General features: G+C 32.0%; 1 protein-coding gene across 8 annotated transcripts in view; it reads left to right on the top strand.

The window, feature by feature from the left end:
- Window positions 1–17,769, top strand: part of LOC105335245 (fibrillin-1) — a 96,956-nt gene that overhangs the window by 546 nt on the left and 78,641 nt on the right. For 3 of the 8 annotated variants that reach the window (XR_010713865.1, XM_066084000.1, XM_066084006.1), the window contains exons 2-15: window positions 7,743–7,824; window positions 9,661–9,705; window positions 10,046–10,120; window positions 10,306–10,551; window positions 11,011–11,090; window positions 12,002–12,060; window positions 12,333–12,514; window positions 12,760–12,856; window positions 12,952–13,469; window positions 15,387–15,469; window positions 15,637–15,695; window positions 15,925–16,106; window positions 16,456–16,552; window positions 16,651–17,702. Coding sequence is in view for 7 of the 8 variants with exons in the window: in XM_066084000.1 (XP_065940072.1) it covers window positions 7,746–7,824; window positions 9,661–9,705; window positions 10,046–10,120; window positions 10,306–10,551; window positions 11,011–11,090; window positions 12,002–12,060; window positions 12,333–12,514; window positions 12,760–12,856; window positions 12,952–13,469; window positions 15,387–15,469; window positions 15,637–15,695; window positions 15,925–16,106; window positions 16,456–16,552; window positions 16,651–17,702 (2,854 nt within the window). In the remaining variant the exon portion in view is untranslated. The remainder of the gene's footprint in view (window positions 1–7,742; window positions 7,825–9,660; window positions 9,706–10,045; window positions 10,121–10,305; window positions 10,552–11,010; window positions 11,091–12,001; window positions 12,061–12,332; window positions 12,515–12,759; window positions 12,857–12,951; window positions 13,470–15,386; window positions 15,470–15,636; window positions 15,696–15,924; window positions 16,107–16,455; window positions 16,553–16,650; window positions 17,703–17,769) is intronic. The other 5 variants (XM_066084005.1, XM_066084004.1, XM_066084002.1 and 2 more) reach the window with 5 other exon arrangements.

Raw genomic sequence — 17,769 nt, 5'->3', positions numbered from 1 at the left:
TTCATGAAAATGAATTGTAGAACTTTATATTTAAAAAAAAATAACACCTGGAAAAAGGGAGTTCGAATCAAGGTTTCATGAGAAAAACTAATGGTGAAAGTTTGCAGTAAATGAATAAATCTACCCCCCCCCCACCCCCCATGTTTAACTGTATACATGTAATGCATGAAAAGTAGAATTTAAATAAATATACACATTTTTAAACAAACGAGACAGTAAACTTATCTTACTTTTATTGGGTTATACCGAGTTAAAGAAAAAGTTCCTTCTAAAATCAAACATTCCTGGCATCGAAAATCTTGAGAAAGTGTGACCAAAAAGTATTTAATCGAATTTGATTAATTTTCAATTCATTTCGAAGGAATTAAAAAATCGTGACTCAAGTTCGACAACTCGTTTTTTCACGATTTTAAAGTCAAATATTAAGAAGAAACATTCGTTGAACCTTTGTTACTTTGGTTTCACGTGCAGACACGAATTTGTCCCAATCCCCTAGCTGAATACTGCATATGTACAAAGACGCACACAGAGACTGTAAAACTTTTGAAAAGAATATCGATATTTGTTCAAGATAGGTGTTTATTGCATTGCGCGAGTGCAATAACAACATTTAACAACTTTTCGACTACCCAACATTGGGCAACTAGTTGGGACACCGTTTATAATCGCTGTTTATTATTACTGGTATGCAGATCGACATTTTACAACCGTTTGAAAACTTAAAGATCGTAATATTGGTGGGCTATGAAGCCTATGATCCTTAATTCTTCTTATCAGCATGAATTCGCATTGCAAAGCGCACAGCGATTTCTATCAGTTTAGAACCGATCGGTTAAATTTTTGTTAAAAACTATGAAGGGCCCCCTTTACAGTACGCGTTCTATAAATTTGGTCTGAATCAGATTGCATCTACCTAGGTACGCCTTCTATTATCTTTATAATGACAATAGTCAATGCATATAAATAAATGATAAAGAAAAAAAGCCCCCACATGTTGCATTTTGTAGCGCTAATCAATGACAACTACGACTCGTATAGACTTTTATACACTTATGTGTGGATAAATAAAAAAAACTTACAACACAGTTTAATAGATACGTGCTCTTGTAACAGGTTGATTAATTCATTGGAGTCATTTGGATTAAATGATAAATTCTTTAGAATAGCCGACTTTTTGGTTATAATTGTACAGTACTCACGTAGAAAATCGCCCAACAACTTTTGAGACATTGTATTAACGTAAGCCTCCCCCCTCCCCCTCCCCACCCCTCCTAAAAAAAGTGAAAATATAAAAAAAATCAAAATTCATGAACTGTATACATACATGTAGGTCTGATGGCTACAAGAGTCTCAAACAGTCTTCGAGAAAGCATGCAAGAACATTTGTCTGAATACATATTTATTTCGCTTCCTCTAAAGTGTTGAATTCTTTTACGAAGAGAGTAGAAAATATACTTCGTTAGGTGAAGACTTTCACTATGCAGCTAAAAGATCTGGCAATATTTTGATTTTTTTTATTTATAGTTTTTGACGCTACTGTAAAAAGTCTTAAAATGCTTTAGGGTAGATAAATCTTAATTTTTCTCTGTAACAATTTTAAAAATTTACAGTAAAATAGTCTGCAATCGGTGATTTTGTTTGAATTAAAATATTAATATGTAAATCTTTTACAGTTGTCTAATTTTTTAATTTAGGACATCATTCAAATTAAAGAGTTTAAGCTAAATAAAGCTCAATAAAGTAGAGGTCCATTTGTAATATATGTTGTCATATTATAATCACATTTGATAATCTTGCATGCGCCAACACCTTGCGAACTTGAATGAAGAAAAACCCCCAGAACAAAACAAAACAAAACAACTCAAGGCATAAAGCCTGAATTTCTTGTCTGGTAACTGTACTGTATTTCAACCAATGGGAACTCATTTAGCAAATATAACGTCAACAACTAAATATCTGATCCTTTAAAACGTGTATCAGGTTACGTGGTAGTAATGAGCACGATATCCCAGACGGTTATATGTGTCTACGCACGAAACATGTCCACATTTTGAAATGTTTTACCGGCATCTTGACACAAGAATATGAAATTAGTAAATGAATGTAGACTTAATCAAGTAAAAAACAAATAGCTAAAATTTTTGTAACTGGTTATTTTGAAATAAATTATAAACAAACCTATTACGCTGTTCTAATCAGTTAAAAAATATTACGTATCATTTAGTAATGCTTGTACATCAATGTCTCGTCAGGCTTTAATGTCATACTGAGGATGTTTAGATATGCATAGAATAAGCAATCAACCATACCCCATTATAATGTGATTTTATATATAAAGTTTATATTTTTGTAAAGGTTGATCAGTTTAAAGTTGCAATTTGATGGTATAATTGCAGTTGCTATTAAACAACATCAATTTTGTGATGATATTTTATATAACTATTTGGAGACGAAAAGAGTTTTTAAAGATTGTGCTCTATCGAAAGGTTGTTTATTCATGTACCATTTCTGAGAGTAAATGCTTATTGAAGAACGCGAATGGTCGATGTTTTGACTTGATTATCGCATTTTTCAGGCTGCACAGAATAGTTTTGCATGATAAATTGGTCTTGGTTTAAGTCTATGGCTCTCTCGATACTATCGAATTTTACTCCTTTTCTTTACCTAGATGTCTACAAGGTGTGTAACTATCAAACACTAGACTATGTCAAATCTTACTGTGGACGCCCTGAACAAAAACAAAACATCCCCCCCCCAAGAATTAAAAAAAAAACACCCAAAAACAAAAGCACCCCCGCCCGGAAAATAAAAAAAACTCAACTATATGACATACATGTATTTGGCATGGGTTGTTTGAAATAAAAAATAAGCATTTGAAACTAATATCATCCGATCTTTTCTTGTGAACTTCATCATGTGCTAACGAGGAACTTACAACATAGTCCAATGAAAGTACTGAAAGTTCTGACAGCCGATCTCTTGTATTTTTTTTTATGACACAAGACTGACGAACAATATATTTTTTTTAAAATTGGATATATGTAATAGTTAGATCGTATTAAGAAAAATTTACGTGATTAAGGGAGCGGAGGAAGCGGAGCGACTGAGTCCCTTCTTATTAATCGCGTAAATTTTACTGAAGGTCAAGATCTAGTAAATGAAAGGTGCCTACAGGTTTATAATTTCTTTAAATGATGCTTCATATCTATGTTTCATATGGTAAACCGGGGCTTAAATTTTTGGTAAACAAGAGGAAAAATCATGTTTTTAACAACCATTTTCAATGAAATATGAAGGATAAAAGTAACAAATCTCGGAGTTTTGTCTTTTTTTGACTAATGAAATATATATAGGTTGCCTACAGGCTCTCCAAAAACGGCATTAAACAAGCTCTTGACCTCCTATTTAAAATGATGTCAAATTGAATATAGGTACCGGGATTACTTTTCTCGTGATTAAATATAGAATGTCAAAATATTGTTTCATTTTCTATTAAAGCCGTAAAATACGGGAAAAGATTCATCAAATCAATTATGACGTCATAATGGTTCTAGCATCAAAAAGACACTCTGGAATCATTTAGCCTACTAGATCTTGACCTTAACATGATCTCACTTACTTAGAACATAACCCACGTTTTTCATTGGCTGATCAAAAGTTATGTGCCAAACAAATATTATCTCTCTTTTGCTCTTAGCTGTCATTCAAAAATGTGACGTGGCTGTGAACTTACAGAAATTCTTAAAGATTAAAAACATCACTTAATAGAATATTCAACGATTGCTGATGAAAAACTGGATTACTAAGTATGTTCTAAATCAAGTTAAGTTAAAAAGACATCTCAATAAAAAAAAAAAGCTGCGAGAAATTGCATATTCAATAATCTTCAAATGTTATTTTTGTAAATTGAGAATCATCATACTGATATAATGTTATTTAAAACTAAATTATTAAAAAAAACAATAATAGCTTTTCCAATTTTTGCTTTGTTTGATCCATTCAATCCTCTGTGTAATGAGGTGCGGGTAAGAAGTTTTAGGTTGATGGTGCGTCTTTTGTTAACGTTTTATAGAATTTCAGGCTTATATGTAATGTGTCACTCAACGTCCTTGTATGAAATCAACTTAACGATTTTAAAGGGTTAAAATGCAGCGTATTACATAGGGTCTATAAACTATAAATGCTTTAACAATTAAGGCGTGATACAGAGATACATAGTTAAGATGTCTTTTTTTTAATGTTTTGCAATTTGTAATGACTAATTGGACAAGTTAACATTCTTACGCGAAGAGCCCCACTTGAAAGTAACCGTCTGTGTACATGTACATAAGTATATACTACATTATTTCGTCGCTATGCAGCAAATAAAGATAACTAACAGAAAAACAGAAAAAACCCAAAATAAACAACAGACCCCAGAAATACAAAATACGCTTTCATGAGTGGTTCAGCTGCATGTATACTAGATTTCAATCGCACAAAATTTTTATGCCCGAAATGTAAAATAATGTGATACTCCTTATAACATTTATTCTTTTACAAAAAACAACAGAAAAAAAAAATAAAAAAAAATAAAAATAATAATATAATGTTTAAATAAGTGATAATGTTTAAAGCAGAATGTTATACACTGTATATCTTTGACGCTGGTTGTTTTTGGGGTTTTTTTCTTCATTTTATCTATTTATAGTGAGATCGGTGATTCGCCGTCCTGTAGCCAATACTATTGCCCGGTTATTTTTAAACGGATGTAAAAATCACGTAACCTCACGTATTTCGAAATCCCCCTTTTTAACACCGAAACGCCTACTTCTGGAATGATATATTTTTTTCATATTTTTTTATTTTTCGAAATGTAAACATATTCTATTGACACACTATCTTTTGTCGCCCCACCCTGTCAATTATGCAGAAATGCTGATTCATATGAGAGATGAATGTTTAAAATGCGTAAGAAATTGTTATAATTTTCTGATTGTGTCTAAATCATCAATTCAATTGACCATGAAAAACTGAATCAAAACGTACTAAAAAACCAGCCAACCAGTCGAAAAAAGTGTATGAATTGGTATAAATGTCTCCACCCAGTATCCAGTTTAAAAGTCACTCTTGCGTTTATTCACATGTATGAATACATTTGAAGTTGGGATAAAAAGGAATATATAATATGTCGCGATTCACTGAAGTTATGCAACATTTTATGTTTAGTTAAATCTTTAATGTGTCTTTACGTGTATGGCCGATGAAGCTGATATCAACCCCTTGTTAGGAATATGATTAAAAAAAAATCACCCATCATACATAAATAATGTCACAGAATAGGAAAATATGACTTGGTACATGTAGTTTTATTACACTTTGATGTTAAATACTGAAATCTGATTGGTTTAGTCGCAGTTGATAATCCGTTCTATAACCCTCAGCTTAGCAACACACTTGGCAACGGGTAACACAACGAATTGTTACATGCGCGTAAAATATGCGCGTATTCGCCGTAGAATTCACGTAATTTCTATACAAAAGCAGTAAAAATTTCTCTAAAATTAAGAAATTCAGTATAATAAAATAAGAAGTACCGGTTTGGGAGGATAACAGTTGAAATTGACACCCCTCGAAAACCATTGTCAACCTCCGCTACGTAAAGTTGAGAGGGATTTGCAATCGAGAATGAAATTCGTCTGCTAATTTACCACTATAACAGAGTGTGCAACTTCTATCATTTACAGGAATTGTATACCATCTACCGGTTTCAATCGATAAACAGTTTGATGTTCTGAATTTGATAAGTGGTTTCCAATTTGTTTTAGCAAGAATGCTCAAGTATTTTTCAAATTTTGTTTATGAATTTTATATACCGGTATTTGAACCATGGATAAATTATCTATATCATTTTACCATTTCTGAATAAACTTGTCCTTTAATCTTATATATTTACATATATTGTTTTAGTAAATATTTGAAAACAGTAAACACAATCTTATTGTCTTGACCCTGGATCATTTTTGTCCAAAAAGAACTCATTTGATAACATACAGTGACATATATAAAGGATAACGACCTGATTCACCATAGATCATATAAGATGGCGTACTACCTTTCAAATATAGAACATATTCTAAAAATTTCAAATGGATTTTTTCAATAATATTTATATTCTCGTAATTTCACAACCATACATCTTCGCTAGCCAAGGGTCTCTGTTCCGCACCGCTTCGTGAGAAGAGATACGGATCAGAAACCCTTGGCTAGCGAAGATGACAACCACAGAGCAAAACCGATACTACTACTTTATCAAACAGATCAAACTGTTGTTCTATAGGTAGATTAAAGAGTCTTATTTTTCTAATAATACTTAAGATAGATATCTGTGCTTGCTCGACTAAGTGCTTTTTGGCTTTACAAAAAGATTCACTTCTGGAAAATACAGTACCTATGCAAATGTTTGAATTCAATCACAATTTCAACAACGTTATTATTTTGATAAAAAATATTTTTAGGTTTAGAGCCTTTTGAAAAAATATAATATCTTTATTTTTTCTAGATTGACATTTAGTTTCCATTGTAAACAATACACATGAGATTTATCTAGTGCTTTCTGAAGATCATAAGCGGTCTCAGTCACTACATGTATATCCGTATCGTCCGCATAGAATTACAGGCAAAGGTTCAAGTATAATATCAACTCATCTTCAATGGAAGAGCTAATACATTGTACTTTGTACATGTAACCCAACAATATCTAATCAAATAGAAAATCTTCTATGTCGTTAATAAAAATAGAAAATGATAAAAAAACGAGATAAACTTTCTCCTTGGCGCACACCTATATTTCAACAGAAAAAATCGGATGACATACCTTTCTATTTTTTAATAAATATCTTAGATTTATTTTCTTCATTTTTAGTGTAGATGCATAACATTTTCTCTCATTCCATTATCTAGTAGTTTATACCTTAGACCATTTCTTCAGACGGTATTAAATGCTTGTTTTAAGTCAAAAAAGCACAAAATAGGAAAGCGGAAGTAAAATAAATAGATTGATCTATTAATTGCTCCCTTCGAAAAAAGATGTAATTATTTTAGATCACATCAATAAAAAGGCTTTGCATACATGAATAAACATTCAATTCAAATTTAAATGATGTACTTTTTGCAAGGATCTAAAAACGTAATTATAGCATACATGTATAATATATTTGAATTTAAAGACGTGATAAAACAGGGTTATTGCCAGGTGAAATTTTCTCTTAAAAGGAAATGAATATGACAATAATTGTCAAAATCTTGAATCATTTCAAAGAATGTCAAAACACCTCAAAAGGCGAGCTGAATAGATAACTAGCACAATCATATTATAGACGATCAGAGATAGCATAATGATACGAATGTCATGTTGTTGTGAGCACCTTGGATATACTTGAAAGAACGTCAACATTCAATGACCAAACAAAAAAAGTCTTTCAACCTTTTTATAAGTCAACGCACGTCTGCGTTTAAAAACGATTTAGAAAACACAAAAATATGGGAAATTGTATGGAGATGCTCATAAAAATAGATTGCAAAATAAACAACATTACCTAAAAGGAATGATATTATTCATGATCAAAGCACTTGATATGTGATAGTGCTAAGACGCGAGGCAATATCAATAAGTTCATTTTCTCTTATGAGCTGGAATTTCACAAGGAATAAATGAATGATTAATTGATTATTTTTTTTTCTCTATCTCTCACCATTCTCAGACAATGAAGATTGGAGGAGCACTACCCTGCACTGTCCTGACACTGATTGCTCTAGTCCTTTTCAATAATGGCTGTCTCGGGGGTAAGTGTAGAATATACTACCTTTAGTTTATATCAACACTTAACATTTCTCATGTTTAATAGCTTATATTGCATTCGTCAGAACTAGTTATTCTTAGACTCAATAAAACATCGAATGGAACACAAAGAATTCGTACAGCATGTTTTATATGTAATTTATTTTAACAGCGACTATTTCGTTGGTCAAGAGCCTATTATACTATTTTGTAAAAGACAGCCATGTTCAGAAATAACATATTGCATTGCGATTATATGTTTGTAATTTTCCTTGAAATGTATTTTTTTTTGTACTTGAAGCACAAACCTCCGAATAATCAATACAATACATACCTTCATCGCTTTTACATTAGATTGATTTGGTATTGCTTTTAATCTATCTTGCACACCTGAATGACGCCTGTAGACCATGCATTGATATTTTGAGTGCTATAGAATTTGTGTATAATTGTAGAACAGAGACCACATTATATATCTGTATATCATATTCACCGCGTGTTAACAATACTAACTACTAAAGTCTTTTAACGTGATCTTTGATTGACAAAAAAGGAACCCCCCCCCCCAAAAAAAAAACAAAAAACCCAAATTAAACAATAAACTCTGCCGTTCGGCTTCCGCCACGAAAGCATATATAACTAGAGACTTAACATATTGTACATATATTTAACAACAGTAAAAAAAATAACAAAAAGGGCAAAATTAGACGATAATTTTTGTGATTGATAATGCACATTTAAATGTGAATTGAATAGTTCACGTATGTCACCACACATCGTTCAATTTTGGAACAGTTTGACACACGACCATTGCAGTTGTGTGTTATATATTTGCCTCCTGCATATTTGCATGAATACTGCAACACACAATGAATAATGACTATAATTATGCTTTTACATGTATAATAATCTATTTAAAAAAGTATATTTACTACTATTAGTTTAATTTATTGATACTAGTACTGTCTTCCATCATATGCATTTATTTTAGTTAGGGCAAAGGTAGTTTCTTTCATATACATGGAACACGCATACAATAAATAACATTTCCTTGTATAGATTTGTTAATATAGATTAAATTTGCTGGACACAATGGATGTTTTTCATTTTGAAATAATGTACAAGGAATTTAAGGTACCATGTGCAATTAGATATATAGATTAAACACGTGCACGTACAAACGAACGCACACAGTCTAAAAATCTGAGTATAGTAATGATTATATAGGTGTGAAAATCATGAAGGCATTTAAATATCTATTATGGTTATAGTAATTATACAATCATGTAAATTAAAGAATTGACAAAGAAAAAGTAAGATTGTCAACGTATTGAATGGCGGACATTTTATTCGGCGACTTTTTATCTTTGGAGGAATAAAAAGATGAAAAAAGATCATTACAAAATATATTACATATACACCAGTCAATATTTTTGAAATTAGAGCATACAAAGACGAGATAAGAAACACTCAGATTCAAAACAATCTAAACCAGTCATTCCTGTAAAATTTTGCATTTGTTAATTTCAAAATTTGATTTTATATTTGTATTAACTTATAGTGCAGTAATATTTAGATCTACCAGGTTGCAGTACATGAAAAAAAATTATAATCTACAAAGCATTTCACGAGTACAAATGTGGCTGTCAATGTATAATGTAAGACGGTTATTAAAATATGTCAGTATTAAGCTTTAATGGGTTTTAAATGAAACCTTATGTAGTAAAGAATTTCTTAAAAGAAAAAAAATATGTTAACCATTTGGACTCACTGTAAATCTGTGAAACTATATTCTTTGCTTATCTAAAATTATCTATCTACCATTTTACCGTTTAATGTAGAATCAACGACTGAATCATCCACAGCTGGAGAAGCAACAACTGCAGGTTAGTGTTGAGAGAGAGAGAGAGAGAGAGAGAGAGAGAGAGAGAGAGAGAGAGAGTTTTTTTTATAGGGAAATCTGTTACACTGTAACTGCATTACGAATTTGTATTTAACAAAAATAATCATAAACTTAGTTATAGTTGAATATGTTTTTTTTTACTATTGAACCCGTTTCTCTTTTTGTTGAAAAAACCCCCAATTTCTCAGAAAACTTATTATTTCACCAATATTGCCAAGCCTTTATTTACAAAATAATCTTGACATCAATAACATATAAAAATGTTACTTAAATATTGATTTAAGAATTTTAAAAGATATAACTTATAAATTTTACACTAAAAGCATTAGCATCGACATCCGATTCTTCAACTACCACAACAGAATCTTCAACAGAAGCATCAACTTCATCGATAACAGGTATTGTTTTGTAGCAATAAAAATGGAAATATGAACAATAAGAAAAGACTAAATAAATTGAGTTAATGATAAAATAGACACTAAATATTGAACTTAAGTTACTTTCTACATAGGTATGACATTAAACCTTCTCTTGTTTATTATTCACGAGAATTATAATGAAATATTATACATTCTCTCATCAGAAGTAACAAGTACCACACCAGAGGTAACGAGTACCGCACAAGAATCTACAAGTACCACACAAGAATCTACAAGTACTACATCAGAAGTAACAAGTACCACACCAGAGGTAGCAAGTACCACACCAGAGGTAACGAGTACAACGTCAGAAGTAACGAGTACAACGTCAGAAGTAACAAGCACCACACCAGAATCGACATCTGTAACCACTGATTCCACAACAGAATCTTCAACTGTTACAGTGTCTGGTAAGACTTAGATTTATTCATCCGTAGAAATTATTCCATTACCTATTTTCACAGAAAATATTTGTTTAGATCAAGAGATACACAATTCAATAATCTTTTAAGTTTATTTAGAAACTAGTATGTCACAGTAAGAAGTTTTTTTTTACATTTGCAAACTTGATACTTAGTATTTTTGTGGACATGTACTAAAATATGGTCATAGTAATGCAATAGTAACCATCACAAAAAGTTCATTACTGCAGCGTTCAATAAAAATGGAAATATAAACTATAAGAAAAGACTAATTGAGTTGATGCAAAAGTAGACACTGAATATCGAACGTACTTTTGTACAAAAGTGTTAATTAAAATGAATGACATTATAACTTGCTTGTTAATTATTCATGAGAATTATAATTAAATATTATACTTGCTGTCATATAATAACCCTTTTTTGTCTTTTACTTTTCCTTTCATATAGAATTCCAATTTGCCCTCAGTATTAATATCAGTGCGACTATTGCAAATGAATCAACGCAAAACGAAGACATGAAAACATCGGTAAGTCACTTATGAAGACGTCACTAGACAAAAACTATTCAACTAGAATCCTTTTACTTAAAAGAATGCAAAACACTGCAATTGGTGTAATAAAAAAAAATGTGAAGTATTTTATGTTATTTACATTTGATCACTGTGCTAATTTTACTTTAAAAATCTTGGTCAGTGGCCTCCTTTTATTAGTTAAAAACTAAACCCCTAAAAATTGCATCGAGACTGGACATTTATCACGTGACTTTTGTTGATCGCAGACTGTTATAAGAAAACACTGAACATCCGGTTTTTTTTCGAGTGTCACAAGATATAGGACGATAGAAAATTTGTTGCCGTCTATTGCGTTTGTAATTCTTTTTGCGATTCAAATTTTTTTTTTATAGCAAACAATACCGAAATTAAATTTGCGTTTTGAATATTTTGCAATGTTAAGGTCACAGCAAAAAATATTTCTACTTTGATAGGCGCCACGAAAACCCATCTTTTTTTCTTTTAAGAAGGTTGAGATATTCTGATCAGTTGTTTTAGATAAAAGGTTTCTAAGTCGAAGTCCAAAAGTTAGAGGAATTTTAACGTTTGTAATTTTTATCATATTTATAATAATTATAGTAACTATTATCAATTATATCCTATTATGATAATGCTGCAAAAATAATCTTGTTAAAAAAGAATAAGGGGTAAAAATGTATTGTGCCACAAGTCGGTTCGAAACTTATAACTTAATTAGAGTGATAAAATAATGAAACGTTAAGTAAATATCAATTTTTTTGATTAATGAATTTTAAAACATGTTACATGTATCCGGCTTTACAATTGTACTCTGAAATGTACTATGAGATGGAAGACTATGTGGTAAAAATTTATCCAGACACCTATAAATTTCACTTTACTGATTAAACATTTTTTTTCTTTTTAAGTTCACAAACATATTCAATAGTATCAGGGGATTTCAACGCATTGATGTGAGCAATGTTCGGTAAGTATGAGAAGAGCTGAGGCTAGCCTGGCAGACCATTCCGAAAAATAACGAAAATGTTGATAAAATTAATATAATTGACTTATACATTTAAGGATTTTACGTAAACAAATTCGATTAATATTCTAGAAAAAAATTTCAAACAGAAACAAGTATATTATCATGTATTTACATGTATCTTAGTATATTCACTACCTAAACAAATCATCGTAAGGAAGAAAATATTTGCCATATGTTAGTTAAGTACTTAGTGTTTTTATTGCTAAATGCAGGTCCGGAAGCATAATCACCGATTTAAACATTGTGGTAGACAATTTGTTGAGAGAAGAAGCACAGAGTGACATAGCCAACAAGATCTGTCAACTTCTTTCACGTGCAGTTAATGTTACATACAATGATACAGCTTACGTTGCAGAAGAGGTGTCCGTGACAGATAGCACGGGGCAGAGTTCTAGTAAGCATATATATATATATATATATATATATATACATATACACATGTATATATATATATATATATATATATATATATATATATATATATATATATATATATATATATATATATATATTTATATATGTGTGTGTTTTAATAATTCAATGATCATAATCTATCTAATCATTTTTATAAATAACTGGTTGTGACAAAAAAAGGTAACTAATAGTTGTTGATAAAACCTTTTTTTCTTTGCGTTTTAGCTTTCGCCAATGTTACCGACTGTTGTGTAATATTCACAAGTTTACATCCCTGTCCATCCGGAACATGTGTTGAGAATGGAACCAATCTTTTTTGCATGTAAGAATCATAAAAAATTGTTCTTCTCAAAATAAATTGAAATTTTTTTCCAAACCTTTCAATCATATATCTGTTTTATTTACCGCATACTGAAGGAATGTAACAACAACAGCCGATCCAACAACTACCACGTCAGAAGATACAACATCCACCACAGAGGTAACGAGTACCACACCAGAGGTAACAAGTACCACCTCAGATGTAACGAGTACCACACCAGAGGTAACGAGTACCACACCAGAAGTAACGAGTACCACACCAGAAGTAACGAGTACCACACCAGATGTAACGAGTACCACACCAGAGGTAACGAGTACCACACCAGAGGTAACGAGTACCACACCAGAAGTAACGAGTACCACACCAGAGGTAATGAGTTCCTCACCAGAGGTAACGAGTACCACACCAGAGGTAACGAGTACCACACCAGAGGTAACGAGTAACACACCAGAGGTCACGAGTACCACACCAGAAGTAACGAGTACCACACCAGAAGTAACAAGTACCACACCAGAAGTAACGAGTACAACGTCAGAAGTAACAAGCACCACACCAGAATCGACATCTGTAACCACTTATTCCACAACAGAATCTACAACTGTTACAGGATCTGGTAAGACTTGGATTTATTCATCCGTAGAAATCATTCGATTACCTTTATTCACAGAAAAATAATGTTAGTTGAGATAAAAAGATACAATATTCAATAATCTTTTTAAGTTTATTTAGAAACTAGTATGTCGCAGTAAGAAGTTTTTTTTTTACATTTGCAAACTTGATACTAAGTATTTTTGTGGACATGTACTAAGATATAGTCATAGTAATGCAATAGCAACCATCACAAAAAGTTCATCGTTGCAGCATTCAATTTTTGTAAATGCAAACTTTTAAACAAGAACGTTAACTTACATTAGATACTTACATGTACATCCATACTTATAAATTAAGTCAATAAACTAAACAGAAGTGGTAGAGGGTGTGTTTTTAAACAGATAATCTGGACATTTTTAGGTCACCTAAGTAACTTACACGGGGAGAGCTTATTTTGGCCCATGGGGATGGGGGATGCATGTGAGGTTGTTTTAAATAAAACATGTATATGTTTGAGTTATCTATGAAAACATACATATTAACCTATTTTGAAAGTTAACAAATATGGAAAAATTATTTCCTATTAGAGTGTTGCACCTTTTCAAATCAGGCCATGCACTCTATTATGATCTTTAAGTTTTTTGCCAAAATTAAAGATTTCGTAGTCAATTTAGAAAGATTTTAGGAAGAGTGATCATCATTACAATATTGATTTTGAACATTTGTTACACCAGAATAAAACTTAATTAAATGTATTTCTATATGAGATTCCTCGACTGGTCTGTGTATGGGCTATTATAATAGTACTCAGGTCACCATTAGGGCCTGTTGGCCTCTTGTTCATATTATTGGATGAAAGTAGTTTAGCACCAACTTAAGGTATTTATAATAATCGAAATATCAAGCAAAAAGTGGTGGAAGCAAAACCTCAGCACAGAGTATGATAGACTTTAAGGCGGAAAATGTAGAGCAAGTTAACCATTTGGAAGATACCTTGGATCTGACAACTTTGGTTCAAAATGTGCAAATAAATATGCATACGCTAGCGCTTTTTAATTTCATTACCGATTTTTATACCACGGCAGATTTGTAGTGAATCTTAGACATTAATTTGTAAACAATGAGCATATTGTGTTCTACGTATGATATTTGCATAAAATGGGGGGGGGGGGGGAGGGGGTGATGCCCCTCCCAATTGGTGTATTAATTATAACAGTTTTTTATCTGAATTCTTTTTTGGGACAGTGATAAGATTTATAGTAAAATTTGACCTAAAGAATAAAATTTAGAGATACGATAAATACCCGCTCATTGCTTTGAAATAAAATAAAAAAGTTTGTAATTTTTTATCCAGTCTGCTCGCAACAAAAAGAAAGAGAGTCACACACATTTATGTATCACTCATTTCAGTTCCGATTTTTCACCCTGTCCGCTCCTCTAAATATCCAGCCATGGCTGCCATGCATTTTTCAATGTGTTTCAATTTTAAAGAATAGATTAAGAATAGCAATTAAGAAAAAAAATTCGGCCACAGTATATACAAAAATTAACCAAAAATGGTATATCATATTAAGCATTCCATCATATTAATGTGTTCATTGTTAATTCGCACGCTTGCGCGGGATATTATTTATAGTTATAAACACAATGATTCAATCAAATAGGCACACTGAACATATAACAGCTAACATTAATATGGGACTTTTTTCTGTTTTTATTGAAAACTATATTGAAGCCCACTCTACAACGGCGTATTACATGATTTCGTAATTCTCCTATTTAGAATTAATTACGAAAAAGTTACCATGCTAAATACATAACAAAAAGGCAAGGTGTCCAGTGCAGAGTGAAAGTTCTACACGCGAGTTTCGAAATTACTTATGGTATTTGCTTCCCGTCTCTTTTGAAAAAAAACCGTACTGTATTTCTTTTTTCCTAGTAGAATTCAGTTTTCCCATCAGCATAACTATCAACGCTACTATTGCAAATGATACAACGCTTAGCACAGATTTGACGACGATGGTAAGTCTTCCTATACATAATATGACGGCGCAGAATCAAATCAGATTCATTTTATTATTATTTAGGGAATTGTGAAAAATGACATTGGAAAAAGTTAATGGTGCTTCATATAACGAATCACTTGAAATACACATGACAATTATGTATTTTAATCATTTTTTTTCTAGATAAGTAATACGTTTGGGAATACTAGTGGATTTAAAAGAATCGAAATAGCTTACGTAAGGTATGTACGGAAAGCAGTGAAGTAAAAAGAATTTCCCGGTATATGTGTATATTGCAAATGTTAATGAATGAAATGTGTCTTAGCTTTTGAATTCTCTGCACAAGTTTTCATTTTCTAGTATATCTAGATGAACATATCTTACTAATTTCCACTAGCATTTTTTTAATAACAAAAAAGAATGATTTTTCAAAACTTGCATATCATTTAATCATTAATTGCTCTTTTTCAGGTCAGGAAGCATAATCATTGATTTTAGAATTGTGGTTTTCGATTCGTCTAAAAATAATGCACAGAGCGATATAGCGAATAAAATTTATGATCTGCTTTCCCGTGGAGTGACTGTAACATACAGTGGTCAAGATTACGTTGTGGACGAGATGACTGTGACAGATTGCATGGGACAAAATACTAGTAAGCATAAAATATAATTTCCTTATTTTACACGAGTACTTAATTTCGCTCTTTAATTGTTTTGCATCAAATCGCGAGAATATAAAATCGCGAACGCCGAAATTTTATCATAATTTTATCTAATTTACACCTGTTCAAAAAATAAAAGCGAGATTTCGAAATTCGCGAGAATTGCTTCTCGCGATTTTACGCGGATATTAATTCCTCGCGTTTAATTAGGATCTACATGTACAATAAGTGCATACAAAGGCATAAGATAGAAATATGACTTTTATCACTTAATTATTTTTGCCGAAGAATGTGTGGTTTGACTTTGCAAATATTTATCTTGTAATTTTTAACGTTACAGCTTTTAACAATGTAACAGACCGTTGCGTCATATTTACAAGTTTATGCCAATGTCAGATCGGATTGTGTGTTGAAAACGGAGCCAACCTTGTATGCCAGTAAGATTTAAACAAGTGAATCATATGAGGAATTGAATTTTAAACATAATTTATGATATAAATTTAATTTTTGTTTTATTTTCTTCGTATTACTCAAGAAATGTAACCACAACAGCAGATCCGACAACAACAACAAGTGTCCCAACAACAACAAGTGTCCCGACAACAACAAGTGTCCCGGACGCTACAACTGTTGTGATTAATCCTACAACTACCACGACGGAAGCTTCAACTACCACGACAGAAATTACACATGATCCAATACCAACAACGACTACTACATCACAAGCTACAACAGAAACTTCAACAACTACAACAGAACCACCAACCACTACAACAACAGAACCTCCAACCACTTCAACAACAGAACCACCAACAACTTCAACAACACAACCACCAACCACTTCAACAACACAACCACCAACAACTTCAACAACACAACTACCATCAACTTTAACAACACAACCACCAACAACTTCAACAACAGAACCCCCAACCACTTCAACAACAGAAATACCGAGCACTTCAACAACAGAAATACCGACCACTTCAACAACAGAAATACCGACAACTTCAACAACAGAAATACCATCCACTTCAACAACAGAAATACCGACCACTTCAACAACAGAAATACCATCCACTTCAACAACACAACCACCAACAACTTCAACAACTCAACTACCAACAACTTCAACAACAGAACCCCCAACCACTTCAACAACAGAAATACCGAGCACTTCAACAACAGAAATACCGAGCACTTCAACAACAAAAATACCGACAACTTCAACAACAGAAATACCATCCACTTCAACAACAGAAATACCGACCACTTCAACAACAGAAATACCATCCACTTCAACAACACAACCACCAACAACTTCAACAACTCAACTACCATCAACTTTAACAACACAACCACCAACAACTTCAACAACACAACTACCATCCACTTCAACAACTGAACCACCATCCATTTCAACAACAGATCCACCATCCACTTCAACAACACAACCAACTACAACCTCAGCAACAGAACCATCAACCACTTCAACAACACAACCACCAACCACTTCAACAACAGAGCCACCATCCACTTCAACAACACAACCAACAACAAGTTCAACAACACAGCCGCCAAACACAAGTTAGACAATTAAAAACATTATTTGTATAAAATAAAACATTATTTACGGTTCACTTGATTTATTATA

Source organism: Magallana gigas, chromosome 5 (genome assembly GCF_963853765.1).
Source record: "Magallana gigas chromosome 5, xbMagGiga1.1, whole genome shotgun sequence".
Classification (NCBI taxonomy): domain Eukaryota; kingdom Metazoa; phylum Mollusca; class Bivalvia; order Ostreida; family Ostreidae; genus Magallana; species Magallana gigas.
The sequence above is the reverse complement of the archived record's forward strand: the minus strand, read 5'-3'. Positions and strand labels throughout refer to the sequence as shown.